Source organism: Zingiber officinale, chromosome 5B (genome assembly GCF_018446385.1).
Source record: "Zingiber officinale cultivar Zhangliang chromosome 5B, Zo_v1.1, whole genome shotgun sequence".
Lineage (NCBI taxonomy): Eukaryota > Viridiplantae > Streptophyta > Magnoliopsida > Zingiberales > Zingiberaceae > Zingiber > Zingiber officinale.
In genome coordinates, this window is record NC_055995.1 from 110296281 (window position 1) to 110308359 (window position 12079).

Sequence of the window (12079 nt, forward strand, 5' to 3'; positions counted from 1 at the left end):
AATTAATTAAATTTAACCCATTTACATATGTTTTGCAGATAAATTCTTTTGTATTATCGTATCACTAGCCGTCCTATCCTAATAACTTTTAGGGTGTGTTTGGTTCAAGTTATCGTGTATAACCTTGGTTATGTGATTACTTGGTAATCACATAACCAAGGTTATGGGGAATAAAACATAATCCTAATCTTGTTTGGTTCAACTTAGGTAATGCTATAATCTAATTTGATATTTACTATATTACCCTTTTAAATTACATGATTAATTTTTAAAAATAAATTAAATTATCAATAATTATTATTAAAATGATATTAATTATTAAGTTGATAATATATATAAAATAAATAAATATCTGCGTGCAACTACAAATCAATGGGAAATTCATGAACATATTAGCAATTTCGTTATTCAACACTTCATGAAGCACACTGTTGTCCACATGACAACATCAAAAGAGAAGCGCACCACAATCTTGTGTGCATCTTAGAGTAGAACCTTTGGCCTTGCAGGATCGAAGTTTCAGGTATCATTTCAAAATCATACCTGAGCTGTGGTTCATCAAGGGAGGTGACATCATTTTCTCTCCTAGCTTTCCACTTCTCATATTCAGGATCATCGGTTGCAATTCGAATCTACAAAGGGGGCAGGTGTTTCTGATACATAGCCATGGCAGGATGGTGTCCGCCTCCAGGCCACCATTCAGCACCACAGGTCCTTGCAGCTCAGGCCTTGGTAAATCCGTACTCGGCGGCGGCGGAAGCACAATCAACACTCCCGACTCAACCACCCCATCTACAGGCAAGCCGCAGTCCGGATCTTGTTCCCCACCATTTTCAGCAGGTGAAATCACCCAACTCGAGCCTTCAGGGCTCTTCCCACGCCGGTTGGAAGGACCAGAACCATTCGCCTCCGCCGCTCGGGTCGGAAGGAAGCGGGAAGAGGATGAATAAGAAGGGAAAGGCGAGATCAATCCCTTCTGGCCCCAACTCCTAGCGCCGATGGGGGACACCAGAGAGGGCGGCAGGAGGTCAGCCTCGGGCGAGAAATCCGCGCGATCGTCGAGCGTGAAGAAGGGCGGAGTAGTCGGAGGGCAATTTTGGAAGAAAAAGATTGATAACCCCGGAATCGTGAAAAACCTAAGCTTTCCAAGGTTTTCTGATTCCGGGTTATATTCCCTGATTGCTGACGTGGCGGTAATGTTGTATTACCGGGAATCACTGATTACTTAAACCAAACAAGATTGTCGTTGATAACCTACCAAGGTTATCCTTGATAACCCCCAACCAAACACACCCTTAGTATTTGAACGTGTCAGGTAGTTCTGCTTGATAAGATATTTAACAAAATATAAAGTTCGAATGGATCAAGATCCATAAGATATTTGGGAAAAAAAATTCCAATAAGTGTTAGCATTTGGTAAAGTGCAATTGAAAGTTGACAATTGAAAAGTTGAATAGAGAGTTGATAAGATAAAAATATTAGTATAATTAATTTTTAGAATTTTGATATTTGATAATATATTTTTGCTTTGTGAAGTTTGACCATAGGTACTTTATTTAAATAGGACATGATATTTGAATATGAGTGAAGTCTAGTAGATTAAGATTGACCAGATGACTATTAAGAAAAAGTCCTAACTGGAGGTTAGACAAGAAAAAGTTCAGACATGTCAAGGTTGATCAGATGATTAGCAAGGGTGAGTAGTTTATTGACTGACTAGCAAGTCCAAACAGATCTGGAGGACTAGAGGCTTGGCAAAAGGAAATTCTAAGGGAGTGAACCTTAGGCGATGAAGTCTTAGAAGAAGTCCAGGCAAGAAGTTTAGTAGGTCGGGTAGACTTATAAAAGTGTGGCTTAGGAGACCCTTAGTTGGTAAAGTCTTGAAGGAATGAACTCCAAGCAAAAGGTAAGCTTAGTAGTGTTGGAGATTTTGGCATACAAAATATATATTTTTGATAAAACATGAAGTGGAAGCGAAACAATTTACTTAAAAAAAAATAGCATATCCCAAAGCCACAAGATCATACATGTGTAAGACATAATCATAAATAAAAAAAGTTGTTTAAAAATATACCTTTCTGAAGATGTTAGATGGAAATAAATCACCTAACAAGCCTCAAAGACTTGCCTTTATTGGTATTTACACTGAGATATTTTCAAGACGACTTTGTCAGCCATAAGTTGTGTCATGCCCTGAGGGTTTACTTGTCCACCAAAATGGACGGTATCTCCTAGTGACAATATAAGAAATAATTAATATCAAACTAATTAAAGCCAACACAAACACCAATGCGATATAAAAATAACTAAGTTTTTAAAATGCTAATGCGTGCATGTATGGATGAATATGTGGACATACTAACTAAACAAGCTAAAACCAACACTCAAACGTTCAATACACAGAGAAAACCATAAATATAAGTAGTGGAAAATAACCTAAACAACACGAAAAGAAATCTGAACTCAAGTGGGATCGGGAGCTAGGACCTCTGAGTGGAAGTCGAAGGAAAAGTAAGGGGTAGTGAGTACAACGATTCAGTGGGTATAAGAAAGATAGTGCATAAACTACATAATATAAGGAGATCAAAGGAAGTAGTCTCAGATAATAATACTTACTATAAAAGTAAAAATACCGATATAAAATCATCTCTTAATAAAACCATATACAATAATATAACCCTTTATTAACCTGCTCCACCAAGTATAGCCAATAAATCAAGAGTACACACAATACATTCAAAAACAAACCACTTGCATAAAATCAACATATAACAAGTTCTGACTACGCGTAAACTCATGCTACTACTATTTTATCTAGTGGATAGTCAGGGTCACTGTTTGCGAGCAAACTCATGTCACCACTATCTAGTCTAGTGGATAGATAGGATGAGATAGCTATCTAGCTACTTTACTACTGACTACGGACGAAATCACACTATCACTATCTGGTCTAGTGGACAGTTAGAGTGTATAAATATCACTAACTGTGGGCAAACTCACACTAGCTACCACTATATGGTCTAGTGGGCAGATAGGACGTGTAGTTATCTAGCTACAGTTTGCGAAAGAAATGCTCTATCAATCTAATGGACAATCCAAATGCATAGAGATGCAATAAATAACAAGTATAACAACATGTATATAAGTACAACAACAAGTAAAATAGTAACAATCTTAATCAAGAGAATACTAGCTATCTAGTCATAATGTCTCATCTGACTCCCTGGTATCATCATGTATATTGTAAACAATGGGGTCAGGATCAAGTAGTCCTAGATTCTATCTGAAAAGATAGCCTAGTGGGATACTCTACCCTTCGGCTAGGGAGTGATATCTATCATATCTAGGTAGATATAGTCTCACTCACATATATGCATTCACATAAGTATACAACTAGACTACGCATGATATCACTAACTTGAAGGCATGAACCTATGTATATAACTATACTATGTTATAAATGCATGAGCATAAGCCTATAACTATATTATGGTATGATAATATCATACATATATAACTAACCCAAGCATGAATAACAAATGAGATTGTACAGATATCAAAATAGATTAAAATATAAGATCAAGCAATAAAAGGTCAAATTCAAGAAGTAACATAGAGTAGATATCAAGATAAAAATAACTACTATGTAATCAATACAAATAACAAAATCATGTACTAAGGTCAAAGATCTAAAGAGGTTAAAGGAGGCTTAATCTTTTACCCTGGGGCTATGGTGCATGGTAAGGGTGCTCAGTTGTCTCCTAGGCACTTACGATTCGATTTCCAATTACGATGCATTTGTAGGAATTTTTTCTCCAAATGGGACTTGTAACTAAGGGATGCTGGGTTTACAGGCTGCCCGCCTCAAGTACTTCCCGATTTACCCTAGTGGTCAGTAGAAAACTTTCATGGAGCTGGGCTAGTCATCCGAGGTTCGACATTACCTAGCCTAGTTAATTATTTTTTTAAGAGGTTAAAGGAGGAACTACCCACCTCGATTGTAGATCGTCCCAATTGTCTTCAAATCAAAGGGTCTACTTCAAACTTGAATCCTAAAGTATAAGACATGAAGCCAATCCAAGTGCTAAAAAAAATCCTAATAACCAAGAGGATCTTTGTAGGTTACGCTTAATTTATTTCCCCCTTTTATTTACTAATCATCTTAATTTCTTACTGTGTAGTAAATTTTATAGATTAATGACTTAATCAATTAAACTGATTTCTTCCAAGTTTCATTACTTAATAACTTATAGATCAAGCCAAACCTAGTTATCAAATCAATAAACTAGTAATCCTAATCAATTCAAATGATGCTTAACCTGATAATCAAAATTACTGTTACCCATCCATTATCAACAGTAGTCAGCCGATAGAACAAGCTTTGTAGAAGAGAACAAAAGAGAGGGCGGTGGCGAGGAAAACAAGGAAGGTAGGAAGTGCTTCTTGCTTGGTGGCACGACGATAGTGAGCACAACACTGAGGTCTCTTGTGATGAACAATAGTTCGTCACCATTGGCGGTAGCATTCATGGTTGCTCGTTAGGAAGTGGAGAGGCAGCAGTAGTGTTTCGACGGCAATACAAGGAGTTGCGCACACAGTTGTGTCTTGCTTGGCCAGGCTGATGGCCGGTGACTACAACCATCTATTTTGGGGGAAATGAGAGGAACAACCATTAGTAATGGGGAGGGGCAATGCTCGCCTATTGTCTCACCGTAAGTGCACAGTTAAGTCATCAAGTAATAAAATATTGATCCCACAGAGATTATTGACTAAGCACTAGTTGAGTCTGTGAAGCAAGTTATCTAGACTATCGAGATTTGAATATTTGAGAACCATAACAGAAGAGAGAGAGAGAGAGAGAGAGAGAGAGAACAAGTGAGTTGGGAAATAATTCTAGGATTTTGGTTTCATCGTAATGCTAGTTGAAGTACTGTGAATTATTCAATATCTACCTTCTATGTTTATGCACTTGTAGGGATTCTAACTAATTACTGGTAAACCCCATGTCAGTTCCACCAGAGTGTTGATCCCATTGGATTTTAATACTATTAAGTATAAGAGAAATATAGAAAGTCTGGTTAAAGGGATACCCCTTGCCACATGAGGTCTCTCTGGTCATACAGTTTAAATTACACAGGTCATTTCCTAATATAAAATTTGAGAAAATTCATTAAGCTCTAATTAGATAATCTCTTGTAGAGAATTGTCCTTAATTTCAAGGTGATATTCTAGAAGGTCCAGTTAAATGGATACCCATTGTCACTAAGAACCCCTCGATCATACGATCTAAAGCATCTCCCCTACGTGATGACCAATTCTTTACATCCATTCAATAAAACATATAATCTACCAATCATTCTTCACATACATTCAATCAAACAAGAACAAGGTATAAATATGTCATTGAAATAGGGAATTGGCAAATCCAGTGCAAACATCAACATCACATCATAATTACTCTCTACATCATAGAATTTAAAGGACTACTCCATAGCAAGAGAAGTAGAACTCAAAGACATTAAATAAAATAATCTACAACTCAAATCTAAGAGAAAAGAGAAGAGGAAGTTTAGTCGGATGAATCAGAGTCGAGGACTCTAGGTGAAAATCCTGTGAGTCATGGACATCAAGTGGAAGACTGGGCGGGTCATGGAACGGAGGTTTAGCAGAAGTCCTAAATTCTCGGACGTTGAGCAAAAACCCAGACGGTTTAGAGGACTAGTCTGGCAAAAGGTAATATCTCCTGAGAGGAGTAGGTGAAGACTCGTTCTCCAAAGATGAAACAGTAGGAGTCGGTCCGACCTAAAGTTTTAGTGAAACTCAAAGTTAGGATCGGATAGTCTAGAGGTTGTCAAAGTTAATTTTTATATACTGTTTTATCTTTTATTCTAACTCTATTTTGCAAGAAGACTAATATTTTTATAGGGTCAGATTTTGCCTTGTTCGGTCGACCGAATGTCTGGATCGGTCTACCAAACCGCTAAGCAAAAAGATCAGAGTTCAGCTCACGATGAAATTTTGATCAGGGGATCGGTCAACCGAATAGGGAGGTTCAGTCAACTGAATGGTGGATAAATAGCGAGTTGATCATACCAGATAATCCAACGAGGATAGCAGGATCAGTCGATTGAATGGTGGGATCGGTCGACCGAACGAAGACTCATCCGAAGTGGCAGAATCTAGACGGAAAGCTGGGCCAATACAAAAGGATTCGTCGACCAATCAGGAGGATCCGTCGACCGATCATGAGAATCAGTCGACCGATAAAAGTCAAGTCGCGAATAGTGATCCTGAGATCAATGGATCAGATCTGGTTCAACTTGGCTATAAATGAAGGCCTCAGCCAACACTTCGAGACAACGAATTTAGAACACCTTGAGCTCCTACACGCACTCCGGAAACATCTAAACGCTGCTTTGACGACGATCACACCAGAAGATCAATTTCTCCAATTCATCGATAACCAGTTTCTTTTTATTCAATACTTGTGCGCTTCATCTTTGTAATTTAAACTTGTAAAGATCTTTCGATATTATAGTGATTGTCCAACGAAAGCGATTAATGATTGTAGTCCTTAGAGTAGGAGTCGTCGCATGCTACGAACCAAGTAAATCTTAGTATGTTTACGATTGTCCATTTATTTATTTCCACTGTGCATTATTTTGTGTTTTGTGAAAAACGATCTTCACCCCCCCCCCCCCCCAGCACATATGCATACTTACATCAGTTTTGCATTTTTTTTACTTTTTAGTATAAATAACTGCTCTTTATGCATTTTTATTAATAGGATGTGAATTTGGAGCTTAATTAGAGCCAAGAAGCCTTGGAGCGTGCAATTCCAACAAAGTGCGCTATCTGGTCGTGTCCTCCAACCCAATCGTGTATCCTTCACAATGCAAAACGACCAACAGAGTAGCATAAGAACGTTCAAAAAGAATACGGGCAGGCTGTATCAGGAGGCATGGTCATGTTCTTCTTTGTTCATTTAGGAGACATCTAGAGCACCAGCCATGCTTTCCAACACTATCATGGACCGTGTTGTGGCAATCCCCCTTTTATGGAAATTTAATATTTTAGGAAAGTGCTCTTAACTTTTTATGAAAGTTTGTTAGTTTTGGTATCTTTGGATGCTATAAAAGGAACAAGAGGGCATCTATTGAAGGCATCGGAGAATCAAGGGGTTCTTCTCTCCCTATTGAAGGGGTTTTCTTGTGACAAGGAATCCTAGGAGAGCATCATATCCAAGGAGTCATCAAGATTCTATCCTCTCGAGACCTTGGAGTTCATCCTAACACACTGATGCACATGACAACTAAACTTTCTCTCCTTTTTTCTCTTTGATTTGAGTTATAGAATGTTATTTTCCATGTCTTTGTGTTGTAACTCCATCATGGAGTAGTTCTTCTGATTCTAGAATGAGAGAGTAATATGATGTATTGTTGACATTCGTTTTCTATTAATTTATCTCTTTTTTTTTTATCACATGATGTGTTGATTCATGATCCGACTTTATTATGCATACATGGCTATACCACTGGCATGTATTTTTATAACACAGGGATATGGGATAGGATCGAGAGGTGAACCTAGGTTTCCAACCCATAAAGACCGAGACTTGAGGGTTTGCTCATGAAAGTTGTCCAAAACCTAACAAGGGCACCATTGGCTATAACAGAACTTAATGAGTTTACCCTGATTCGACATCACGACGTAGGGCATAATACCTAGACGATCATGGGGTATTGTGACAAAAGCCTACCTAAGAAAGTGATTTCTTTAGTAAGGTTATCTTGAAACTATGCACCGTGTTTAGGTAGATATACTAGTATTATTCTAAAAGAAGATATCAGGTATCTCAGGATAGATCACCTTTATGCATTCCAACACTGAGGTGAAAGAGTAAATTATATTATGGTGTCAACGATCATTTCGATGAAAATAAAGTCCTAGAATCGCTTCCCAAAATCAGTTTTCTTCCATCAACTCTTCTTGTTTTCTTAGTTTGTTTTATTTCTCTCGTGATTCTCTCGATTTCGATTGATTTAAATAGTCTACTTCACAATTCGAATTGGTACTCAATTTACGATCCCAATGGATGATAATGTATTACTTGACACTAGTCATGCACTTGTAAATTTCACACATCATAAACATTTACCTAGAAAGAACAATGGCCAAGGTGAATATTAAAAATCTAGAATTAAGGCCTTAGAAATAGTAAATCAAGTCGTCAAGATTTAATCAATTGGAGAATACCTTTAGGAAGATTAAAATAAGGCTAGTGGGTCAAAGAAATAAATCTAGATTTAGGTAGACAAAGATCTAGGTAGGCAAGGACTACAAAAGAATAAAAAAGGTTTGAGATACAAATCAAACTATGTCATCCTACTACAGAATTTTAAATAACTATAGGACCAACTATAGGTGAGTGAAGTAAGCCATATTCATTATGGAAGAGGCTGGATTTCCTATGGTTTTTCTTGTGAGTTGTTGGTTTAATTGTGCAATGGTTTAGAAGCTGATAATAACTTACCCTCGATTTCCATAAGATTTTCTAAAATGGGGGAATTTGTAGAATTCTTTCAACTGCCTGAAATGTTAAAGGGTTTTGTTAGAGGCTACGAGGATGCATGATTAGTTGTGGCCCCTAAGCCTTAGCCTTTAAGACCTTACATCTGATTTCTTGGACTCTTCGACATCATTATCATAGCATATCAACAAACTATATCAATATTTCTATATAGTCCCACTGGGGCACTACATACTGAATGCAACAATTTAGATAGTTGCAAGGCAAATCCAAAGTCCGCCTTTTAGCATCTTGACATTTTAATCATGTACTAGATAGGCCAATGAATCTTCTCAGAGTCCTCATGAGAGACTTATCTCGCAGGTTGGGGTTGACGCAATTCAGGCAAACTACTGAGTTACGTTCATGAGGTTGCCACAAAGCTTTCTCTCTCTCCTACTTTGTCACCCTCTGTCTAATACTATAGCTGGAACCAGATCCTTTCTCAATTTCCTTAAACAATATTTATAGGTCTTGAAATTTATATTCTCACTGCTAGTGCTGCTACATCTTCTAACAGTTGCATTAACTAAGTTACTGATTGTTCCTGCCAGATCTCCCAGCTATGGCACTAAAGATCGATGATGTGTCAGACCATTGTGGTGGCATATATTTACTCAGCAAGCATACTGTTGGTGTCAATTAACATCAAACAAACATAATTTTATTACTCAGCAAGCAATGATAATTAGATATGGCTCCTTTCACTTGTGAAAGCATACCGTCGTGAATTTACTGTTAACCAACTAACCCCAGAATGTTTTTTGTCTGAGGTGGACTTCATAAGCTTCCTAACATGATGAGCATCACCAAATCTTCCACAAGCAGCATATAGATTCGATAAGGCAATGTATGTTCCAGGGTCTATTGGATTCAGTTCCAGCAGCTTCTTAGCTGCGTACTCCCCCAATTCAATGTTTCTATTGGCACAACTGGAGGCCAGCAAGGAAGACCAAATGTGCTCATTCCCTTTAAAAGGCATTTTGTCTACAAACTCAATTGCTTCTTCCGACTTTCCTGCTCGGGCAAACATATCTATCACACAGGCATAGTGATTGATTGTTGGCTCCTTGATGGTTTTGAAATACTGGTAGCCAACCTCTAGCCAACCACAGTGATTGCAAGCAGATAGAACTGCTATATATGTGATGTTGTTAGGCTTTGGTTCCTTGAGGTTAACTAATTCTTCGAATATGCCAATTGCTCTTTCAGGAAAACCATGCTGAGCTAGGGCACTGATCATTGCATTCCAAGTGCCTATGTCTCGTTTCGGCGTCTCTTCAAATAGCCTAATGGCTTCTTCTATGTATCCTGACTTTGCATACATGCACAGCAAGCTACTTGCAACAAATAACTCATGTTTCATTCTGATATCTGATTTGATTATCTGTGCATGAATCTGTTTTCCTTCTTCAAATGCTGCAATATGTGCACATGAGCTAAGAAGGGCTGAGAAGATGTAATGATTTGGGGCTGGCTGGTGCACTGGTTCCTCTGTTACCATTGTAGCATAAAGCTTCAATGCAAGTTCACTCTCGCCTATCCTTGAAAGACCTGAGATAAGTGAAGTCCACAAGGTGAGTTCCTGCTTATCAAAGTGTTCAAGCACGTTGATTGCATCATCCAAAACATGATGGTCCAAATACATTTTAGTCAAGCAGTTGAAAAGTCGTTCACATCTGCATCCATACTTGATCATCACAGCATGCAATTGTTTTCCGGAATGCAATCCTACTACCTTCAAGGTAGATGATAGTGTCAACTCTCTCAATTCCCTCTTCGTCTTTAAGCATTCAATAAACAAGTTGACAGCGGCCGGTACTTGCCCATTTCTAGTGTACCCTTGAATTGCCAAGTTGTAGGCCACATCATCCTTTTCCACCAACCCAGAAAACACTTGTTGAGCTTCATTGAAGCAACCATGATCCAGATATGCTTCAAAGAGAGCAATGCCCACAAACAAATCAAATTTAATCTCCATCATCTTGGTGGCAAGTCCATGCAACTCTCTCACTTCTCCAATTCCAATGCCCTCCCTACAAGATCGAAGAACACCGGCAAATGTATCATGATCGGGATTCAAACCTGAAGACCTCATATGACAAAATAGCTGGAATCCTCCTCCATCCGAATCCAACAATTTCGATTTCCCAGCCAGGAGGGCGTTCCATGACACAACAGTAGGCTCAGAAATGCCAAAGAATGCTCTCTTCGCGCATGCCATTTCCCGGCATTTTGCATAAAATGCAACTAAGCAAGCACCTACATATACACCAGACGCCATGCCGGATTTAACTACAAGTGCGTGGATCTGCTGACCGATAAACAAGGCTGATGCACTGGCGCAAGCACCCAAAACACAAGAGAAAACATGTTCATTCAGCATAAATCTACCACCAGTCTCCACCACTTCGTGAAACATTCTCAGCGCCTGCACATACCTTTCCTCCTCCCTGTAAGCCATCAACATGGAAGTGAAGGCAATGGTATCTTTGTCGGGAATTGCGTCGAACAGCTGACGGGCGAGTTCCACACGTCCAAACTTGCGGTATAAATTGAGCAAACATGTGGTGCAGATGGTGAGCTCCGAGGAGGTGAGGCGATGTTGATGCTTGAGCGTATAAGCGTGGACCTGAGGCAGGAGCGGGAAATGATTAGCATGGGAGAGGGCTCTGAAAAGCAAGCGCAGGGTGATGATGTCGGGTTGGTAAGGGGAGAAAAGGAGCATGTGGAGGAAGAGGCGGAGGGCGGTGTGGATGCGGCGGTGTCGGAGGCAGATGGAGATAGCGGTGTTCCAGGTGACGGTGTCGCGAGCAGAGAGTGGGAGGAGATGGAAGAGTTTGAGAGCGTGGTCGATGGGCTTGGATTTGGCTGCAGTCGAGAAGAGGATATTGGATGGACCTGGGGCGGTGAGCCGAACGGGAGAGGTGGAGGTGGAAGTGGCAATTGGATATAGGCGGCATCGAGGAGGAGGAGGTGGAGGCCGGTTTGGAGCAGTAGCAACTTTCATGTTCCCGATTCAACAGCGAGGAGTGGAAGAAACTCTTCCTGAGCACCCCGATTTAGCCCAAATTAAGTGTTGATACTCAAGGAGACTTGGCAAGAAAGTGGAAGTGTTCAGCATGAAGTAGCTCTTCTTTGAGTTCGCAAATAGAGGACTAGCTAGGAGTGGAAGAAGAAGCTCCAAGAAAGTAGGAGGTTCAGTGAGGCCATTGACTTAGGGATTTGAAACTGGACGACATCATCATCATTATGTTCAAGCTTTATCTCCTCACCGAAACTCTGCCATTGAGGCTGCCACCTTGAATGAGGTATTGCAAATCTGCTACTCGCAAATCAAAGTGGTCTAGTAACAGAAAACAAACAAGGAAATCAAAGGAGTTGAGAATTATCAAGACTCGATCAATCCTTCCGTTTTTCCCCCTCACATTCCATGTACCTAACACCACCCATAGTGGGCGAGAGCTAGAAACCAAGCTCTTATTCTGTCTCAATTATGAAGTTAAAGTA

The 12079-nt window shown here is 39.4% G+C and overlaps 2 protein-coding genes across 2 annotated transcripts; both read right to left on the bottom strand.

Annotated features, from left to right (window-relative positions):
* Positions 1-526: 526 nt before the first annotated feature.
* LOC121986911 (nuclear pore complex protein NUP35-like) lies at positions 527-2190 on the bottom strand. Its single transcript, XM_042540838.1, has 2 exons — positions 2145-2190; positions 527-1182 (listed from the first exon to the last, which is right to left on the bottom strand). The coding sequence occupies exons 1-2, from the start codon at positions 2188-2190 to the stop codon at positions 527-529; spliced, it is 702 nt and encodes a 233-aa protein (XP_042396772.1).
* Positions 2191-9201: 7011 nt separating this feature from the next.
* Positions 9202-12079, bottom strand: LOC121985339 (pentatricopeptide repeat-containing protein At5g16860-like). The gene is made up of 2 exons (XM_042538726.1): positions 11011-12079; positions 9202-10908 (listed from the first exon to the last, which is right to left on the bottom strand). The coding sequence occupies exons 1-2, from the start codon at positions 11577-11579 to the stop codon at positions 9258-9260; spliced, it is 2220 nt and encodes a 739-aa protein (XP_042394660.1). The 5' UTR covers positions 11580-12079; the 3' UTR covers positions 9202-9257.

Excerpts from the sequence above, each read along its gene's own strand:
- LOC121986911 (XM_042540838.1), bottom strand. The coding sequence starts at position 2,190 with ATGACACAACTTATGGCTGACAAAGTCGTCTTGAAAATATCTCAGT. Across the intron at positions 1,183-2,144 it reads CGTCTTGAAAATATCTCAGT|CAATCAGGGAATATAACCCG; the intron begins GTAAATACCAAT and ends CCGCCACGTCAG.
- LOC121985339 (XM_042538726.1), bottom strand. The coding sequence starts at position 11,579 with ATGAAAGTTGCTACTGCTCCAAACCGGCCTCCACCTCCTCCTCCTCGA. Across the intron at positions 10,909-11,010 it reads GCTTACAGGGAGGAGGAAAG|TGCATCAGCCTTGTTTATCG; the intron begins GTATGTGCAGGC and ends TGCTTGCGCCAG.